The sequence below is a fragment of the Eublepharis macularius genome, chromosome 18, assembly GCF_028583425.1.
Source record: "Eublepharis macularius isolate TG4126 chromosome 18, MPM_Emac_v1.0, whole genome shotgun sequence".
Taxonomy (NCBI): domain Eukaryota; kingdom Metazoa; phylum Chordata; class Lepidosauria; order Squamata; family Eublepharidae; genus Eublepharis; species Eublepharis macularius.
The window spans coordinates 1,165,601-1,186,759 of NC_072807.1; the positions used below are offsets into that span (position 1 = coordinate 1,165,601).

Consider the following 21,159-nt stretch of genomic DNA (forward strand, 5'->3'; position numbering starts at 1 on the left):
TCTGCAGTCATTCCATCGGTTTCCCATCAGTTAACCAGGCTCAGTTCAACATTTTGACTATCACTTACCAAGCCCTTCACGGCTTTGGCCCCTCACATCTACACCTCTCTCCCTATGCCCCGCCTCAACAACTTTGCTCACCTGAACGGGGCCTTCTGCAAGTGCTGCCCTTGTTACCAGGGCCCCCCTTCCCAGACGTGTGCTGTCTCCTCTTACCCCATCTCGGCTAGATTCATTGTGGCAGCCATTTCAGGAGCTGGCAATGCTGTGCTTTGGAGAAGGTAAGGCGAAGGCTAACGAGTGGCCATAACTTTGGGCAAGAGACTCATTCTCTGATGGGACATCTGCATGCCCGCCCATTGCCACAGGGGCTTGCACCTTCCTACACCTATCAATATAATCTCATCTGCAAGGGCAAGTCTTCCTGAGCACAAAATCTGATTACTATCAGACACCCAGATGGGCTAGCTTTCTTCTACGGACCCTGCCTGGATGTCTCCTATCAACTCGTTACAGGGAAGGGCGAAGCCTCCACCCTGCCTGCCTTGTCTGCACATCCTGCCAGCCCTTCTGTCTGCTCTGCCCAGGGGCAATCACCTTTTCGTTACCTTTCTGGGAAACCTCCTTCCTACTCCTTCGACTTCAGGAAATGCATAGATGCGCCTGCACGTGTGCATTCTCTTTGGCCGCCCCCACCTTATGGAACGGCCTGCCTGAAGAGGTCAGGAAAGCTCCCACTCGCCTGGCTTTTCACAAACTATGCAAGACTGAATTCTCCAGGAAGACTTTTTACACAGGTACTAGGGCTGTGCTGTAAGGAGATCCACTGGTAAAGGGAGAGCCCCTGTGGACTCTCCTCCGGGGCACTGTTTGTCTCTGTAAGCATGCTCCTACTGGGTAGCTCTGTGTTCATTTAATATATCACATCCCTTTGCTCACGCTTTGTCTCAGCACTGTATTTGGCTTTGTATTCAGCTATCTGCTTCTTTTCAATCTTCTGCAATCTGTTGTATTGTTTATAGAAGGTCTCAGCTGTTGATCATATTGACTTACACTGTGTGATCTGCCTTGAGTCTCCGCAAAGAAGGCAAACTATAAATGATGTAATTTTTTTTAAATGACAACCTCTTGCAACAGTTTACTAGTTCCCAGCTTTTTTTAAAAAAAAAGTATATTCAGCCCATTTAAGGGTGGAGTTATAAGCAGAAGGTTGCAGATGAATATTTCCCTTTATAGCCTCTCAACAAAAAGGGTGAGAGACACTTTATAAAAAAATGAATGCTGGGATCATGGCAATTGATTGTAATAACATTATTATAGTGCTATAGTGCTACGATGATATGTCACTGTATTGCCCTCCGGTGGTATGGGGAGGAATGGCAGCCCTCAGAGGCTGATCCTCTGGGGAAACGGCTGCACCGTGCCAGATCTGCGCCTTTCAAAAAGCCCAGTGCACACAGCACCAGTTCTGACCAAGCAACTCTATACTGTTCTTTTCTTCCTGTTCCATATGCTCCCCTTCCATCAGCAAGTGGGGGCGGTAAGGATTTGTTTAAGAACTGGCAGCTCTTTGTCACATGCCCTTCAATAACCCGGCTCTGGTCTCCCGGCTCACTGGGAGCTCGTGTTCTTCCCATGAATGCAAGTCCTGAGATCTTGGCAATTCACACCTCGCAGAACATCACAGCACCCCACCCCCACCTTCTGCGCACACGTGCTCCTTTAAGGCATGCTGAGTGTGCCAAGAGCCAGTGCTTGGATCAGCAGAACAAGACCCTGGGCCAAGAGGGGGATCGTAAAGCTCTCTTGAGCCAAATAAAACTCCGCTCTTCTGTCCTGTACCTCCTGCGATGGATGCAGGGACTGACTGCATGCATAGACTTCTGTTGCCATGAGACCTGCGGGGTTTCCCACTTGGAGTGGATGACAGTTGAGTACCCCGAACTCCCTCCTCTCTACTGAAATAAATTGCCTTGTAGTTTAGCATCTGAAATATGTATTAAAGAACACATAGATTCAACTTTTGTCTTTTACTGCATTCACCACTCCTGTTTACTAAGATTGTTCAGAGGTTCTCAGCCAAAGGTCACAGGCAAGCCTTTCAGGCACAACGGCCCTGGGATCTGGATTTCCCAGGTCCTAGCTCCAACCGCCACACGTTCCGGTCATACCAGAAGGACCCCAGAGACAGGATGGACACCATGGCAAGAAGAACTCTCTCCTAGCAATGGCAGCTGTAGTGCAGTGGAGCCCGTTTCATGATTTTTTTGTTAGTCCCTTCTCTCCCCCAGCGGGAGCCTGGGAGCCTGGCTCTTACCCTGCTGCCTCCGTGAATTCTCTTTGCGCATGTGCGCTCCCAGCTTGCATGATGGCATCACTTCTGGGAAGTGACGCCATGACAGCATCCAGTGTGATGACGTCACTTCCGGGAAGTGACACCATCAAGCAGGTCAAAGGGCGCCCATATGTCAAAGGCCTGAAATGGGCCTGCTATGGAGTTAGGACTGCCAGACCCCCGGTGGGGGCAGGGGATCCCCCGCCCCCACCCTCCCACCCCGCCCCACCTACCTGGCCAGCGGGGGGGTGGGGGCGCGCGCCTTCCTTGCAGCTGCCAGGATCAGGCCTGTTTTGACCTGGATCGGGTCCCCTGTGGAGCGCAGGAGCGTTCCTGCGCTCCGCAGGGGCCCACAACGGACCTGATCCACGTCAAAACGGGCCCAATCCATGCCAAAATGGGTGCGGATCGGGCCCGTTTTGGCGCAGATTGGGCCTGTTGTGGGCGGAGCTCAGGAATGCTCCCATGCTCCACAGGGGCCCACAACGGGCCCGATCCATGCCAAAACGGGCCCAATCCGCGCCCAGTTTGGCACGGATCAGGCCCGTTTTGGCGCAGATTGGTCCCGTTGTGGGCCCCTGCAGAGCGCAGGAACGCTCCCGTGCTCCACAGGGGCCTAAAATGGGCCCGATCCACGCCAAAATGGGCTACGTGGTGACATCACAGCACGCGCACGCACACACCCTCAGGTAAGAGCTAGGTCCAATCTCCCGCTGGGAGATCGAGGGGGCCTGGCAACGCTATATGGAGTGCTGTGGGGCAAGATTTGGGCAGTTGGGGGTGCAGGGGTGTGCCGCTCTGAGGGAGTGTCCTGGGGAGCACCCCCCCCCACTGGCCAAGTAAGTGGGAGCAGGGGATCCCCAAATGCCACCCCTAGCCCCAGGATACTAAAATCTGGAGGCGCTCCAGTCCAGGTTTTACGCATGTCCGTGTAAACTGGCTGAAGAACTGCTAGGGAAGGCCTGAGCTAGGCCTGCTGTTCTTTTCTTTGTTTCTGCTGAATAAAGTCACTCTGTGCCGACTAAAAGAGACCCTCTGCACTGTTAAAGCACAAGCGGCTGAGGAACCCCAGTCACTACACAAAACTTGCAGAGGAGTTAGCCGTGTTAGTCTGTGGTAGCTCTGAGGTAGTTACTGCCACTAGAAGGGTAGGCGGATTGGGGGCCATCACAGAGAGCGTCTGGAGGTGCCATGAGAGGCACTGGGGCTGCCCCTGTGGCACCATGTGAACACAGGGATGCTGAGTGGTTAGTAGCACTTGGTGTATGTGGTGACATGACTTGGCGGAGTTGCGCTCTGCTGTTTCACAGCTTGATAGCTGAGAGCCTACATGGTATCTGCATGGTAGAACCCCCTCTACCTCCATTACCAGCATTACCAAATGCTGTTTCTCTCTTCAGAAGCATCAGTGGTTGGAGGGAATACCACATGAGTCACCTCTGTTAAGAAGGAATCTAGGTTGCATCTTGAAGTGTCAGACAGAAAGGACATTCCACATCCTGTGGAACTGTAACGACAGTTGAAGCAATTTGACCTGGCTCCAAAGGATGGTCAACAGCGCCTGGAGTTCCATGACAACTTCTCCTGTGGTTCTGTTTGCCCATTGAAACACATCCTTTGCCTTGTTTCCTCTGGGCCTTTCCTGCTTTTCAATTTTAGGTTGTCAACCACTTGGGGAAGGCCCTGTCTTCTGTCTGGGTTTTGTTTCCCTTTTAAGTGCCTTATCCATTTACAGTGCAGAAGATAGCAGTTGGTCGTGTCTAATGCTGTGACATAGAGCCCTGTGTATATATAACTCTCGGGCCTTCTGTGAAAGAAGAGCGCTTGCTGGAAACATTCTGGATTCTGCCCAGAGAACCAAAGCAGAAAGAAGAAAGCTGTTCTTCTGAAAGTACGTCCATGAGCATTAATGGAAGTGCTACGTCAGTCAGCCCCAATGATGCTTCTCATGATGGAACAAGCAGGAACATCATTGGAGGAGTTTAACTATCTCTTTTCTGGCATGCTGCTCTGGCAGGAGAGCCACTTCTGCGTGCAGACAAGCACCGTTGAATTCAACACTTTGGATTTATTCTGGAATATAAATATTATCCGAGTAGATTTGATCTGCGGTCTGAAATGCCCATTAACTTGCACTAACTCCATACTGCAAATATGTCCTGAGTCTCTTCAGTTCTTGATTGACTGCCGAGTTCTTCCTGAATGCTCTCCCTATAACTTTGTGGGGTATGCACACCAGCACAGCAGTTAATTTATGACAGATTTTATAGTTGTTCTAGCAGCTACAGACATTTTTAACTGACCGATCAAGCTGGTGATCTTTATGGATCTAGCATATTGAGATCGTCACCCTGCTGATTCCCAGAAGATCTGAGTAGGTTACAATAAATGAAAACATATAAACAGGATCCAAAATAGAAATCAGACAAGAGAAGTGTTAAAATACTCTACCAAACACCATGTAATCTTTTAAAAAACTTTGTTGTCTATTCTCTCCTATTCTTCCAATCTAATTATTTGGTACATTTTTATCCCACCCTTCCTCCAAATTTCTCAAGGTAGCAAACATGGTTCTCCCTCATCCATTTTATCCTCACAAAAACCCTTTGAGGCAGATTAGGCTGAGAGAAAGTGGCTGGCCCAAGGTTACCCGGCAAGCATCCGTGGGAGAGTGGGGTCTTGAACTTGGGACTCCCAGATCTTAGTCCCATATTCTAACCACACTGGCTGAGAACACTGGCCATACCCTTGTAAATGTTATTTGCAAAACAGAGAGACTAACCAGTCCTTGGGGGCAGGGGTGGAAAGCACTCAGGGAGAGGGCTAAGGCTTATGCGGGCATAACTCACACTTAATCAGGCGTAACTTTCTCTTTGCCAGCAGCCCCCTGAGGCATGCTACCACTGATGGGCCGTCGCCAGCAGCCACTCTTGGTGGCCGGACAGAGGCATAAGTGCAGCACAAGTTCCTGTGCTGGCACCAGAGGGGGTGGTCTGGAGGGCGGGCTGCAAATAGTCGGCTTCCAAAGCTGCCCCAAGCCTGGGAACACCCCCTGCAGCAGTGAAAAGTTATGCCACAAAAAAGGGTGGTGTAGCCCATAGGCACCCATTGAATGGGTAAACTCGCTACCCCAGTGCCCAGCACTACCCATGGGGCCCAACAGAGCATAGGATGGCAACTACTGCAGGGATCAATCTGCTTATGCCCCTGTGGTGGCCAAGCCCCCCCCCTCCACATGCCCAATCAGCTCCCCAGGCACCCTACATAATCTCTGGTTGCACCGCCCATGAACCCAGGTAAGTAGGGAGGCGGCCGGAGGCTCTGCCTGACAGCCCCCTGCTGCGGGGACTTTAGAGCGTGAGGCGGGAGAGTGGGTGCTCATGGTGGGGCGGCCACAAGTGCACTGGGGGGACTTAGTGGAAAATAGGAAATACTTTGTTCTCACTCAAGGGAAGAAGCACAAAGTCCAGAATGTTTGACTAACAACAACCACCCAAGTCCTCTTGCAGGTTATCTGACTCTGAAGTCCTGGCTCGGGAAGGGGCGAGGGAACACTGACAGGTAAGAAGGAGCTGGGGTGGCGGCTACCCTGGCTCACTGATTGATGCCAGCGTCTCCCCTCACCTGAACCCTCCCAAACACCAGCCTCTGCAGGTGAGGCTCGCCAGTGTGTGTGGGGGGGGAGGACACGGCAGCACCTGCCTGCCATGGAGGCAGTTGCCCAGAAAACTGCTCTTGGTGCAGCCATTGGGGGGGGGGGTGTCAGCTACCCACTTGGGGGCTCTCTGCAGTCTCCGGCCCCACCCACCTTTTCACTGTTTGTGGAGGCAGGGATGGGGCAGGCCCATGCAGGGGCCCAAATCACAGAGGCAGGGATGGACTTGGGAAATCTTGTGTAGGGGGGTGGGTGGGTGGACAACAGCCCCTGGAGCAGTTTCTCTGGTTCCACAGGCCATCAGTCCACTCTGGAGGGCGCCACCCCAGGAATGGAGCATAGCTCTCGAGGTCCAACCCGCATTATCCTCACATCTTTGTGATGCAGTGATGCGTTCAAATGGCATCACCGCAAGTCCACGGACGTTTGTTGCTCCCATCACCTCCAATAGGCCTTCTGGCCTCTTGCATGGTTTCCAATGGGCATTCCTGTCACTCATTGAAGAACCTGCCCCTCCCCCTGGGCCCTGGGGGCTGATCCCAAGTGCTGCAGGCTGCGAGTGTGGCCGTCGCCACATCCTGCCACCTTTCTGGGCTCACTTTTCAGGGCGGGGGTGCTTCTTCCATTTGGGCAGCAGCACTGGTGGTGGTGGAGATTGCAAGCGAGCAGTGTTTCTGCCACCAGCCTGCCCCTTGTTGGGTACGAGGTTGGATGAGCAGGTGGGCAAGCACCTTGTCTGCACCATCACTGTCCTACCACCACGGGGCAGGGCTCCTCACAGGGCAGGTGCCTCTGTTAGGGTGCAGCAAGCCCAATTGTGGGTCTCTCCCTGAGGGGCAGGGGTGTGGCAGATGGGAATGAGAAACACGGCCTGGGACAGGCTACGCCTTCCCCTGCCACTCACGGCGTGGTCAACTGCTGCTGCCTTGCAATGGGTCAATCCTGGCAGTGTTGCCTGGGCACCAACAGTGCATTCACTCCTGGCTGCCCCCTGCTGAACTCAGCTGGCTGGCCCAGCGCTCCCGCGAAAGTCCTTAGGAAGCAGATGAGTGGCGCTGCATTTATACTGATGTGTGGCCATAAGCACCAAGTAGGGCCTTAGGATTGCACTGTGAATTGCTTTGCATGCCTAAGATAGTAACTAGCAAAGTCCCCATATATACATGAGCCGAAAGGAACTGAGCCAGCACACGTGGTATCTAAATCAGTGGTGACCAGGGGTCGGTTTCGTTTTCTCAGCCATGCCGGACGCTCCTCTCGGCTGGTCCGGGAGGAAACGACCGGGCACCCTGACCGGGCGGCTGATCTGCAAGGATTAGCCCCCAGGACTCCCAGGGAGGGAGCCAGGGTCCGGGACGCGGCGGGAAGAACTCCCCGAAATCAATGCGGGGAGGGAATTGCCCGTTTGTCCCTATGGAGGCCGGCAGATGTGTGCGGCGCCTCGAGTGCCGCCGGGCAACGAGAAACGGCAAGTAAAAGAAACAGGCGGAAGCCTGTAAACAAGCGAATCCCTTCTGTTCTACAAGCGTTTGTGAAGGAGAGGTTGATCTGAAGAAGACTCGCTCTTCCCCTTCGTGGAGTTCCAGAATTTTGTTGGCGCCCCCCCCCCCAAAATGGCAGCAAAGAAGCAAAGTCCCGCTCTCGGTAAGTCAATCTCGGCCACCTTGCAGAAAGGGGAGTCGCTCGAAGAATTGGTGCGCAGGGCGGTGGTGGAAGCTATAAAACCCTTTGTTGACAAGCTGAACGAAACTGATCAAAGGGTGGGCTTAATTGAAAGCGAGGTGAAAACCATTAAGGCAGCAGCGGGGGGGGCAGAAAAGTCTGCTCTGGAAAGTGCGTCACTTGTGAAGGCTACAAAAAAGGAGTTGAAGTTGGTGGAGAACCAACTGATCGGGCTACAAGTGGAACGAACGCAGACAATTTTGCGTCTCCAAAACGTGAAAGAGGAGGAAAATGAGGATCTGTGGGATTTGGTCTCGGAACTACTGGCGACACCCGCGAGGACGACTAAAGAAGAGGTTAAAAGCGCCATTTTGGAGGTCCGTCGGGCTTCTTCAAAATATGCAACAAAGCGACAGTTGCCTCGTGAGATCATTATTGACTTTTCAACTAAAAAGATTCGGGACACCATCCTATATAACTCATACAATGCGGATTTGGACTTTATGGGTTTGAAAGTCAAGATTTTGAAGGACGTTCCATTTCTAGTCCGGAAACGGCGTTTTAAATATAAAAAGTTTGCAGCTCTTCTGAGGGACCATGGAATAAAGTACAAATGGTTATTCCCGGAAGGAATATGGTTCAGATATAAAGATCAGGCCTATAAGATATTATCAGAAGATCAACTAAAGGATTTTGAGAATAAAAACCCAGAATTCTGCTGCACCAAGAACGAAGAAAAGGAGGAGCCGGAGGGGGGGGGGAAGAGGAGAGCATTGCAACAGCAGTTGCACAGAGAGAATTGCGTCCGGGACCCAGAAGGGGGAGGAAAGTTTAATCAGAATTTGAAATGTTTATTCTCTGTATGATTAACCACTCCATCATTATTCTATGGAGCTATTTTTGTATTATGACAGTATGAAGGGAAACATTGAAGTGTAGTGTTTAGTGTTTGTAGTTCATTCCCCCCCCTTTTTCTTTTTCCACTCCCCTTTGTCCCTTCCCTCTTCCCTTTCCTTGTGATAGTCTGGTGTAGTGTTTTGTAGTTATGAAAAATAAAAAAATTTATAAAAAAAAAAATAAATCAGTGGTGACCAGCTAGGGTGCAAGGCTTGGAATCTCAAGGACCAATTGTGCTTCTTGAGCAGAAATTCATCATAAGAATTATCTGTCTTTTATAAAACACAAAAAACTGCGGGGTCAGAAAATGCTTTACAGAACAGGCATCAATATTCTTCAGGGGAATATCACCTTTTGTTCCCCAATCTGTTCCTCTTTTTAAACTTCTCAATGTTTCTGCCCCCATAAACCTTTTGAAAAGGGTACTTAAGGACACATACTGGTTGGAACTATGCATGGTGAATCCCTCAAGATGTACTTGCAATGGAGTTAATGGAATATTTCCTTTAGCAAGTAAATCCACAATAAGTACACTTTCCACAAGGGAAGTGTTCCCATCCCTGGCAAAAGTTGCAGACTGTGTCTAGTGGTGTGACTGTGTACCAGCTGATCTTTTAGATTTTGTTGTTCTCTTATATTCAAGAATAAGGAGAGTATCACGGAAAAGAGACAAAACCCAAAAAGAAGCAAGCCGTGACAAACTAACTATGTTAAATCTTTATACTTGTGTCAATCAAGAACCATTTATACTAGTATATATCAAAAGACAATTATGGAGAAAGTAAGTAAAATGGTACAAGGACATAAATTTGGTTACATATAGAAGGTAACGTTGAATAAAATCATGCAAAGATTGCAGTCATTCTATGAAGGGGAATTAATAATAGCAGGGGACTTTAATAATGTTATTTTGTCAAATAAGAAGTTAAAGTTACAAAAATGGAGGCTTAAAGAAATATATGACTTAATGCAAGAAGAAAACAACCTACCTTCTTTTCAAAAAGACATCAAAAATTCTCCTGTATTGATCATATATTAGTAAAAGAAACTAATAATATGGAAGTAACTAAAGTCGAAACAGGGCCAAAATGGATATCTGATCATGTGCCACTTATTATAGAAATTAAATTGGATGAGGAGCGCCGAATTAGAAGGTGGAGATTCAACCCCAAAATATTTTTACAACACAAAGATAGGGAAGATTTTCTTAAAGGGGTGGAACTTTATTTCAAGGAAAATAGACAATCCACAGAGAAAGATATAATTTGGGAAGCAGCGAAAGCAGGCATTAGAGGGCTCTGTATACTAAAGAAATTCATTTTAGAAAAAATATGGGTATGAAAAGAGAACAAAAGTTAAAGGAAATATTAGAATTGCAGAGACAATTACAAACAAAGTATAAGAAGCAGATTCAGGACAAAATAAATAAAATAAAAGTTGAATTGCAGGAATTAGATACCCTCTCAATGTGGAAAAAGGAGATCGTAGTGAAAAATGAGGACCAAAGCATCAATATAAACACCATGAAGAGAATGGCTAATTATTTGAAGAAAAGAAGGGAAAAGCAAAAGATAGGGTTTATGAAAGATGTAAGGAGAAATAGGATATTTAAAGACAATCAGATAAGAGAAGTTTTTGCAAAATTTTACCAGAAGTTATTTAAAGTTGAGGAAAGCAATCAATTTGAGGAGGAGATAGACAATAAAATCAAGGAAGAGGACATGACAGTAGTAAATCAGGATATTATACAACAAGAAATCAGGAACGTTATTAAGAATTTAAGAAACGGGAAATCACCTGGCTTAGACAGATTCACAGGAGAATTTTATAAAATGGTGAGTAATATAATAGTCCCGGAGCTGCAGAGATTATTCAACAAAATTGTAAAGGGTGGGAAAGCCCCTGACTCTTGGAGAAATATTGAAATTATTACAATCTTGAAACAACAAAGGGACCCGGCGGATCCGGCCTCTTATAGACTCATAAGATTGATAAACCAAGATTATAAAAGTTTTGCAAAGCTATTAGCTAATAGATTGGAAAAATACCTCCTGAGATTAGTGGGAGAGGACCAATATGGATTTGTAAAAGGAAGATATATTGGACACCCCATAAGAAATGTGATCAATGCCTTATACCATACAAATAATAAGAGAAAGATTGCACTACTGAAATTAGATGTTTATAAGGCATTTGATTCATTAAATCATGGATATCTTTTTCAGGTATTAAACAAAATTGGATTTGAAGGACCTTTTATGATCGCATTAAAAGAAATTTACAAAGAAGGGAAAGCCCTGATTAAAATTAACGACGGACATCCCAGGGAAATATTAATTCAAAGAGGAGTAAAACAGGGATGCCCACTATCTCCAATGTTGTTTGTATTAGCTATGGAAACTTTGGCAGACAGGATTAGGAAGAGTGTTAGAATCAAAGGCTATAAAGTAGGAAAGGAAGAAATTAAACTAAATTTATTTGCTGATGATGTACTATTAGTATTAGAAAACCCTTTGGAAGCATTGAGAGAGCTTATGATAATTTTAGAAGACTTTAAATCATATTCAGGATTAGGAGTAAGTATTAAAAAGTCTGAATTAATGCTTAGCAGGATCGACCAAAAGGAACAAAAGGAAATAGGTAAATTAACAGGTATGAAATTCGGAGCAAAAAAGTTGAAATATTTGGGAGTGATAATTACAAAAAAATATTAAAAATATGGTAGGGGTAAATTTCAAATTAACATGGAAAAAATAGTAAAAAGATTAAAACAATGGGAGAAAAAACATTTAAGTATATTGGGGAAGATAAGGGCAGTTAAAATGTTTATAATACCCCAGATGTTATATTTATTTCAGGTACTCCCGGAAGAGATATCTAGGAAGCAATTAATTACGTGGGACCAAACAATTAAAAAGTGGGTATTTGGTTGTAAGGAAGCCAGACTACCAAGAAAAGCGATTTACTCACCAAATGAAGGTCTAGGGTGGGGCATTCCACAATTGGAAAGATATTATGAAGCTTTCCAATTTAGAATGATATAGGAAATTGATGGTAAAAGTTTGGATAAATGGGTGAGATGGGAAGATAATGTGAACAAAGGAGTACGTAAGTTTGGAATATTTACAACAAAGGTGAACAAAGAAATAGAGAATTCATTAGGCCCGTGACAGACAGCATTAAAAATTTGGAATAAGAAAAAGCTACCTTGTTGCCAGTACCTTCAAAATGGAACCCTATTGAATCCTTAAATGAAGCATTTAAAGATTTTGGAACGGATTTTGGGGAGGAATTAAAGCAGAAGGGTTTATACAGAATGAAAGATTTTTATGATTCACAAGGAAATTTGATTCCAATGCAAGTAGTATTGGAGACAGTGGGACACCAACCTTGGTTAAAGATTATGGGTTTATATAATTATATGAAACATAGGAGATATAGTGAAATAATAAATATGGAAGACAACCCATTTGAAAAATTATATAGTGTAAAGGATGTCAATAAGAAGGGTATAGCAAGGAAATTATATAATTTAATGAATAAGGATAGAGAATATATGATCAGGTTGATAAAATCTAAATGGGAGAGTTAAAATTAACAGATCAGAAGATAGACAAATTAATGAATGATATAAGGGTAATAAAAATGGAAAAATTTAAAGAACTGGAGATGAAAGTAATATTGAAATGGTATAGGACTCCCAATTATCCTATATGATCATGGGAATGAAATCGGATTGTTGGCATTGCAATAGAATAAAAGGCTACTATGTTCATTTATGGTGGGAATGCTCTAAAGTAAGAGTCTTCTGGCAAATGATACTGGGAAAGGTGAGGGAGCTTTGCGAAGCTGAGATAAATTTAAATGGGGAGATCCTATTTATGGGCATCTGGGGGAATAATAAAGTACAGGAAAACAGACAGCACTTGTTAAAAGCCGTGACTATAGCTGCCCATGCTGTAATAGCGTATGGATGGAAAGATGCCTCTAAATGGACTTTGGAAAGATGGAATTGGTATTTATATGAATGGGTCCAATCAGACATTCTATCGATACTAAAACAGGGTAAGACATGGGAAAATAAGACGTCAACGATAAGGAAGAAATGGTCTAGATATATAAGATGGGTAAGAGGAGGAGAGACCAACCAAATTATATTAACGAAACTCCAAAGAGTGTGCTCATGGTTAAAGACGTAAAGCAGATGATCCTTATGGTCGTTCCTCCTTGGGGGAGGGGGGGAGAAAAGAGGGGAAACAAGTTTGTATAGGATGTATGGATTGTTAAATTTATTCTATATGTATATGTATATGTACATGAATTATAGATTGTACGTGGAGGCAATATAAGGCATACATCAGTACAATAAAAAATTTTTTAAAAAACATATGGAAGGCAAAGTATCAAACAAAAACCAATGTCACTTTAACGCAGCCGTAGTTAAAGTGCAATGTGCCACGTAAACATGTATAACATCCCTATATTTATACCAAGTACCAGTGCCTATTTTTCAGTAACAACTGTTGTATAATAAGTAAGCGTGAAATACAGTACCACAAGTATTTTTTATACAAATGTATTTTTTCAGATGGTGCAGAGTGCAGACAAGTCCAATCCATGAGCAACAAGTCTATTTCAAAGTATATGTCAAATTGTTTTATAAGGAATTCTTCTGTAGGGATCCAACAGCAGAAGTTGGAAAGATGTTGATAATAACTGCGATGGGAAGCCAGCAAACAGACCCGTTTTAAAATATTTTTCTTCATCCAGGCAGTTATTATTAATATAAATTGATCCTAGAGATGCCCTAGAGAGGGTGCCGTCGGTCAAACAATGTCGGCTGGTGACCCCCAGGGGGAGAGCCTTCTCTGTCGGGGCACCTGCCCTCTGGAATGAATTGCCCCCAGAGATCCGTATGGTCCCTGACCTACTCACCTTTCGCCGTGCCCTTAAGACGTTATTATTCCAACAAGCGAGGCTGGCCAAAATGTGTTTTACTTGAGTTGTTCTGTTCTGAGTTAAATTATCCAACATGTTTATATTTTATATTCTTACTGTTTTATATTTGTATGTTTTATTTTGGCTGTACACCACCCTGAGTCCTTCGGGAGATGGGCGGTATAAAAATTCAATTAAAGTTAAAGTTAAAGTTAAGAGGTGGGAGAAGGGCACCTGAGGGTTGGGGGGCATTTTGCATGCAAAATGCCACCCCTGGCAAGACAAGCCTCCCCCAACTGTAGGTTGTAGAGAAAAGGTCACCTACTTGGGGAGGCCATGAAATGCCCCCCCCAAGTGGGAGCAGGCTGAGCCTTGGTGGGGGGTGGGAGGAAAGGTGGGAGAAGGGCCCCTGAGGGCCCTAGCAAGACAAGCCTGCCTCTTCATTTTTTCCCCATAGGAAATAATGAAGAAGATTAGCAGCAGCAAGCTAAAAAGACGCTCACTTTTCCCTTTCTTAGGCGAGGATAGGGGGACCTGGTTTGGGGGGCCATAACATGGCCCCCCAAAGTCCAATCGGTCTGAAACTTGGGGGGGTTGTTAGAGAGGAGTTAGAGGAAGGTCCCCACCAATTGTGGCTTGATTCAGTGGGAAAATGCCTCCCCCAGGCGTCCGGGAAGACGGAGGCATTTTCCCATTGAAAACAACCCGAAACAACCCGAATCGATATCCGAAACGCTAAACCCGAAACGGCTAGCCGTTTCGGGTTTTGCTGTTTCTGAAACGGATTCTTGTTTCGGGTAAACCCAAAACGAGAAACCCGAAACGGTGTGCCTTTGCACACCCCTATTTACCACCCCTCCCTCCTGTCTAGGTTCCCCACTACTGTATTTCTTATTGTAACCTGGCAGACTCAAAATGCCATTTTTTTCTAGTCACTACTGAAAACACGGCCGACCAGGCTCCCCTATGCACACGCACTCTGCTGTCTTCTGTCTTAGATCTGCAAAGCCGCCTGCCTGCCTGCTGTTCTGCCACCCAGCAGAAGCCGTGCCAGGAAGGTCCTGAAAAATTGCAGGAGATCCTGGAGAGCAGCTGGAGAGACTGACCTGGCGAGGAAGATTAAAAAGAGCTAACTAAACGATGACTAAGAAGCAACATGAGAACGCTCCACAAATATCGGGAGGGTATAAACACCACCAAGTGTGGCGGAGGCGAGAGAGATGAGCAAAAGAACCAGCTTGGAAAGAAAGAAAAACGCTTTCACGCTCCACGTCAAGGACTGATCTTCAGTTCTGGGAAGCCGAGTAACAAAGGAAGCCTGGGGGGAGCCTCAGCAGCTGGGGGAGCTCCAATGCAGCCCGAATACGCGATGCCCCGGGGGGCCACAATGACCTCACCAAGTTTCCCATTTACTATTCCTGTCTTGGATGCCACGCGTAGCTATCGGCGCCAAAAGCTCAGGCTCCTTTCCATTTTCTCAGCTTCTTCTTTTTTCTGCTGTAAAAGTGAATGCCTCACCAGTGACAACAGCAAGCAGCCCATGGATTTTGAAGGCTGTCGCTCTGGCAATTCGCTGGAGCCCTTCCCTCTGGGACTCCACAGGACCCCATGCAGCCTCTGCCCTGGGCTCCCCCCACAGGCCCAATCCCTGTTGTTCTCGTTTAGCTATTGTTAAATGTAAAAAGGACAACAGCAGATATGCTTCCTTTTGGAGTCCCAATAGGTTCGTTTCAGGAATGGGTAAACCGCAGAGCACAACCCTCTGTGCGGATCCTCTGCTGCTGCAGAACATTCTCAAGTTGCATCAGCAAAGAGGAAAAACACAAACCAGTGCTGCCGGGTGGAAAGCATCATAGCATCCTTTAAACACTAATTAGATCTGCAAGTTAAGGAGCTGATCAATTGAATTCCTGGTTTCTTCCACAGCAGATTCCAGAAAATTGCAGTCTTTATCCCTCTTCCTGCCAATAAACTGCAATGTCTTTCTATAGCTGCACCAAATATTCTACAATTTCAAGGCAGAAACTAGCAATTTCAGCAGGATAGATTTTCCCTTCTCTTGAAAAAACAACTTAATTGATTGGATCCCTTGTTTCTGTTGCTGCCTGGCCACTGGTGTCAGGTACAGCGATGGATGTCTTGTGCTCCTCCCTCCATACTGCTAATTCTTCCTCCATGAGACATGTGGGTTCATTATTCCACCCAGTCAGGGATCGTGCAGCGAATGGGGTGATGGTGACACACAACACTGCACAGAAAATCAAATTGCTGGTGGGGGCACAGTTAACAGATTAAGTTAACTTGTGAGAAACATCAAAAATCACCTACAAGGAAAGGGTTTTTTTTTTGATAACTGTAAAAAGTTTCATGAAAATCATGATTAGTTTCACGTCAGCTCTAATCAGTACTTTACATCTAAATATGAGGTTGTTCATCAGAGCTGACGGCTGATGATATTTCTTTAGGTGCTGTTGGGTTTAACTTGCACTGTTCTAGGAACCATAGCGCCCCCCCCACACCGAATCACGTGCCGGGGCCCGCTTCGTCCCGTGTGAGAAGACTGCTGGTGACGAGGATGAGGCATGCTTGTCACTTCTGGAGACTGTTATGAAGGTTCTTTACATGCATCACTCACAAGAACAACATTTTTATTAGGATAATGGGACAAACAAACAAATGAAGAATTGCCAGCCCCCCCCCCCCCGTTTTTATCCTAGAAATCTGCCGAAGTATCTTACTCAGTCCTCTTAAAATCAGTAGCAAAATAGAAAAGAGTCCAGTAGCACCTTTAAGACGAACCAACTTTACTGTAGCATACTGGACTCTTTTCTATTTTGCTACTACAGACTAACACGGCTAACTCCTCTGGACTTAAAATCAGTGGTTGTCCATGCTAATTCACTATTATACACAAGGCCTCACAGAATCTGAAGTGCAACTGAAAATGTTGCCCATCTCTGATAGCCCTCTTCAGATGTTATGGGAGCCCATCAACTGTACATATCTGGAGGAGTATGCGGTCCCTATAATGTGCTGGGTGTGCAAGGTTGTCATTTCATGAGAATTGGGCAATGCATGGGTTTTCCATGTGAACGCAGTCTCCATATAAGCAAACCAGAACCTTGATTGTCCAACATTCTGGTTCACATGGACAAAAGCTGTATGTGTATGGATAAGCCCTGTGCCTCCCAATTCACACAACACAGCTATTATGCATATCAGGTATGTCACAGGGTCTGTGCGCGCCCATCCATGTGGCTGGCATCTGAAGAGGGCAAATCAAGGCCAGATATGTAAAACGGATACCATATTCCTTTATCAGACATTTTCCCCCCAGCCATCCATTGCACAAGAGTCCCTTTCCCTATTTACCATCAACATCCTGATATGCCCATCAACACAATTACAAAACCATCCTCAAGCATTTCTGTGCTGCAATAACTAGTGTGATGGACTTCAAAGTGAGAAATTCAGGCTCATGAATATTTGTAGGTGGCCTTGAAAGAGCCTAACCTACCTCTGGGAGTCGCTGTGAGGCTAAAACTTCAGCTGCTTTCACACATGTCAGATAATGCGCTTCCAATGTGCGTTCAATGCACTTCAGCGATTGTCAGCAGTTTGATTGTTGGCAGTTGCAAGCAATAGCTAAAGGGCATTGGAAGTACACTACCAAACGTGTGTGAAAGCAGCCTTCACTTTAAGCTGGTTGGAGTGGAATCTGTTGCCACATATATAAGCAATAAATGATCTGTTTACAAGACACCCAGTAGCAAAATACAGTCTTGACAGAGAAATGCACAGAAATCAGAGCACGGGCTGACTTCACTAACACCACGAGCCCTCCCGGCACAGAATAGTTTCCCATCACTTTTTCTTTTGATATAGGCAGCTTCTTGCCTCTCCCACAGAGGAGACGTTTAACATTGCCTGAAATGTTGGAGCAGTATTAGAAGCCCCTTGATGCTACTATTTAGATCTGATGACAATGGTGTCCAACCCAACATCAATACAAATTAAAGCAACTTCCAAAAGGATCCCACTACAGGACCTTCCAGAGGGCAAACCATCTTTCCAGTAATGGATGGTAAACGTAGAATAAGCCTTCGCAGAGCCCCAGCAGCAAATAGGGCCAAGCCGGGGCTTGCATTTCCCCCCTATACTATCTCCGTGGCATCAGTTTGTCACAACAGAAATGAGCAACTCTTTCATCCATCTTGTGTTGCCCTGGGAAGTTGCTGCCCCTTCCCATCCCACTTTGACTTCTTGGCCAGCTTTGTGCTGAGAGGATATTTTAAAGTCGGGGCTGGTTGACACGTTCAGCAGGATGAGGGCCTGGGACGGGCAGCCCCACTTCAGATAGTGCAGGAGGGTTTACACATTTCAAAACTTCCCAGCGTGCAAACAGCTAGGCTAAAACGTTTCTCCCTGACGTGCTAACCTTCTGTTTGCAGACTATTTTTACATGAGAGAGCATTAAAATGTGACCCCCCCACCCACCCACCCACCTGCAGTCTGAAATGGTACAGCATGTTCGGCCACCTCAGAACTTCCCTGCCTCATTTGCGAGACCCAGCCTCGGTTAAGGCCTGCCTTGGGGGTCCTGGGATTTTGTGGTGGGGAAAGCCCAGGAGTCCGTTTGGGCCTGCCAGCTGATGCGACACCCCCATTGCCCTCCCTACCTGAGCGTGGTTGAAGGCCTTCTCTTGGCAATGCTTGACGTCCCCAGTCCCCCCGGTCTCGTGCCCCACCTCCGATGGGATCCCATAAGTGGTGCAATGCTCAAACTGGACATAGTCATATTGGGGGGCACCCCCCCACAACGCCGTGTCCTTCCGGGCACTGTCCGCCTTGCGCTCCACAGGCTCCATATCACTGTGCTCAGCATTCGCTGAGGTGAGGCAAGGCCACTACAAGCCAAACTGCGGGCCCCATGAGCCGAGGGGCCCAAGGCAGGGCCGCTCTGGGACTCTCTCGCCTTCCCTGCTCCTTATGCCTCTCTCTCTTTCTTTTCTTCCTGCCCCCAAAGGCGTCTGGGGCAGTGATCGCAGGGTTTAACTATATTTATAGCAACCTTCTTCTGTCACATGACCCCCCCCAAAGCCACATCTGATCTGAGCAAGAGGCATGAACTCAGCCAGGATTGAATATCAGGTGTATGGCAAGAGGGAACCCTGAAGGAGAAGGAAGGGGGAGAGAAGGCAGCAGTGAGGGAGAGAGAAACACTCGAGAGCTGAGAAGCCCAAAAGATGCAACTCGCAGGCCAAGGGGACAGACAGAGAGAGAGACAGAGACAGCCACGAGAAGGTGCGGGAAGAGTTATGTTGTCACATGGACGTTTCCTGTTCATATTACTGGGTTTTTAATGCACACATTTGTACAATACGGGACATTCAGATCAGTTTAGGAATGCACTGGCACATAACTGGCTCAGTACTCTCCAAAGGCTCTAACTATTCAAGTCTAAGTAACAGCACATCTTAAGAATACAAGAACCGTTTTTCTGGATCAGACCACAGCTGGTTTAGCCGACAACTGTTTCCTGCAACAGCCAGGCATAAAAGCTGGTCCCCTGTTGTTTGTACCTGAGCCCCTCTGGGTTTCCAGGTTACGGTGCCTCTGCTTATGGAGGTTCCACATTTAGCTATTGTTGTTAAACATCATTGATCAACTCTCCGTGAGTTTGCCTCATCCTTTTTTAACAAAGGCCATTGTGGCCATATTGTGGCCATTGCCCCCATAAGGCCTCCATGAGTGGTGCATCTAACTCAAGGCTGGATCCTGGCATAGATGGACAGACCTTTGGTTTGACTCAGCAAACCATTTTGATAGTCTTCCATGCTCTGCCAATAAGGTATATTTAGGGTTGCCAGCTCCAAGTTGGGAAATTCCTGGAGATCTGGGGAGTGAAACCTGGAGAAACCTGGAGAAAGTGGGGTTTGGGGAGGGAAATGACCTTGGCATGGCATAATTCCATAGAGTCCACCCCGCAAAGTAGCCATTTTCCCCAGGTGAACAGATCTCTGTGGCCTGGAGACCAGTTGTAATTCCAGGAGATCTCCAGCCACTACCTGGAGGCTGGCAACCCTAGGTATATTTGAAATATTCCATAGCACTGCCCCAAAGTACGTGTCTCTGTGATTCTCTGCTCAAAAGCCCAGAGCATGTTGAATTGTGTCCATTGCTGCCTGTCTTTTGGTTTAACCCTCTGGATACAACTGGCCCCCCAGATTTCCTGGAACCAATTTCCTCAGCACGGACCCTCCCCACTTCTCACTCTCTGTCTTCTGCTACTGCAGCAGTCAGGCAGGGACTGAACAACAACCTAGCAGCGTGTAAGAAAAAAGAAGGGATTTTCCCCACCAGAAGTCTGGCCCGCTGACAACTCTTAAACTTGCTCCATGTCTTGGCCTCGTCTGTAAATATGCAGCTCTTAGAATAGCAATTAATAGGAAGCAAAGGGGAAGCAAAGGAGTTAATTAGTACTTAAAATGTTTCATTCATTCATTCAAAATATTTACTTCCACACAATAAAAAATAGCATTATGAAATAAAATCAACAAACCCAAATTCAAAATCAAAATCCCAGCAGTTAAAAGGGATATTAAAAACACTTATTTGGCATCATTTTCTCCAGCCAATTTTAAACCATAAATTCCATCGGAGAATACTAAGCTAACCACTTAAATTTTATGGTTAACGTACTGGCCAAGTGCTGTAATAATAAATTACTTACTTACTTACTAAGCTAACCAGTAGCAAGGGCAGGGGTCAGTCAATTAAAAAGAAAAGCAAGAAGAAACTAAGCAAAACCTAGGGGAAATTACCTGGCACATGAACCTCAACAAGCCAAGTTCTAGGCACGCTGCCGAGGGGAAAGTGGCCCCTAATGAAGCCGCCGCAAGGGGAAGGTGTTTGTGTCACTTGAGGTCAGCCACCAGCGCTGGCTTCATGAGCAGATCTGACCATATTTACTTGCTAGGTAGGTGGCTTTGAATGTAAGACAACCCCCCTTGAAAATGTTACAAACACACAAATTGCAGATCATAACTGTATACAAGTTGCCCACGCATCCCCCTCCTTTTCGATGGCATACCTGGGGGGAAAAACTAGTCTTGCATTTGAGTAAATATAAAGGATGGGCAAGTTTCTAGGGGAAATACGTGGTGCTTAAAATATTCATGACTAACTAAAGAATATATGTTAAACATACAACTTGGCTAAAATTTTCTACATACACTGGCAATGAAATAAGAAATGGAGTTACACCCTTTGATTCCCATTGCAGTCAAGGGACACAGAAGGGTATAATTCAGTTTAGAACTGCAATATCCTTATACTTATTCTCAGGGCTTTTTTTCTGAGAAAAGAGGTGGTGGAACTCAGCGGGTTACCCTCAGAGAAAATGGTCACAAGGCTGGTGGCCCCGCCCCCTGATCTCCAGACAGAGGGGAGTTTAGTCAGCGGCACGGAGGGCAATCTCAACTCCCCTCTGTCTGGAGATCAGGGGGCGGGGCCACCAGCCATGTGACCATTTTCAAGAGGTGCCAGAACTCCGTTCCACCGCGTTCCTGCTGAAAAAAAGCCCTGCTTATTCTCCATATGTATTTATTCATTTACTTCATTTATACCCTACCTTTCTCCCCAGTGGAGACCCAAAGCACCTTATCTTGTT

At 46.3% G+C, this 21,159-nt stretch overlaps 1 protein-coding gene across 1 annotated transcript in view; it reads right to left on the minus strand.

The window, feature by feature from the left end:
• Positions 1-18,491, minus strand: part of CLCN1 (chloride voltage-gated channel 1) — a 132,091-nt gene extending 113,600 nt beyond the window's left edge. Inside the window, exon 1 of the mRNA XM_055002589.1 lies at positions 18,167-18,491. Coding sequence (XP_054858564.1) covers positions 18,167-18,355 — 189 coding nt within the window. The 5' untranslated portion in view covers positions 18,356-18,491. The remainder of the gene's footprint in view (positions 1-18,166) is intronic.
• Positions 18,492-21,159: the final 2,668 nt, after the last annotated feature.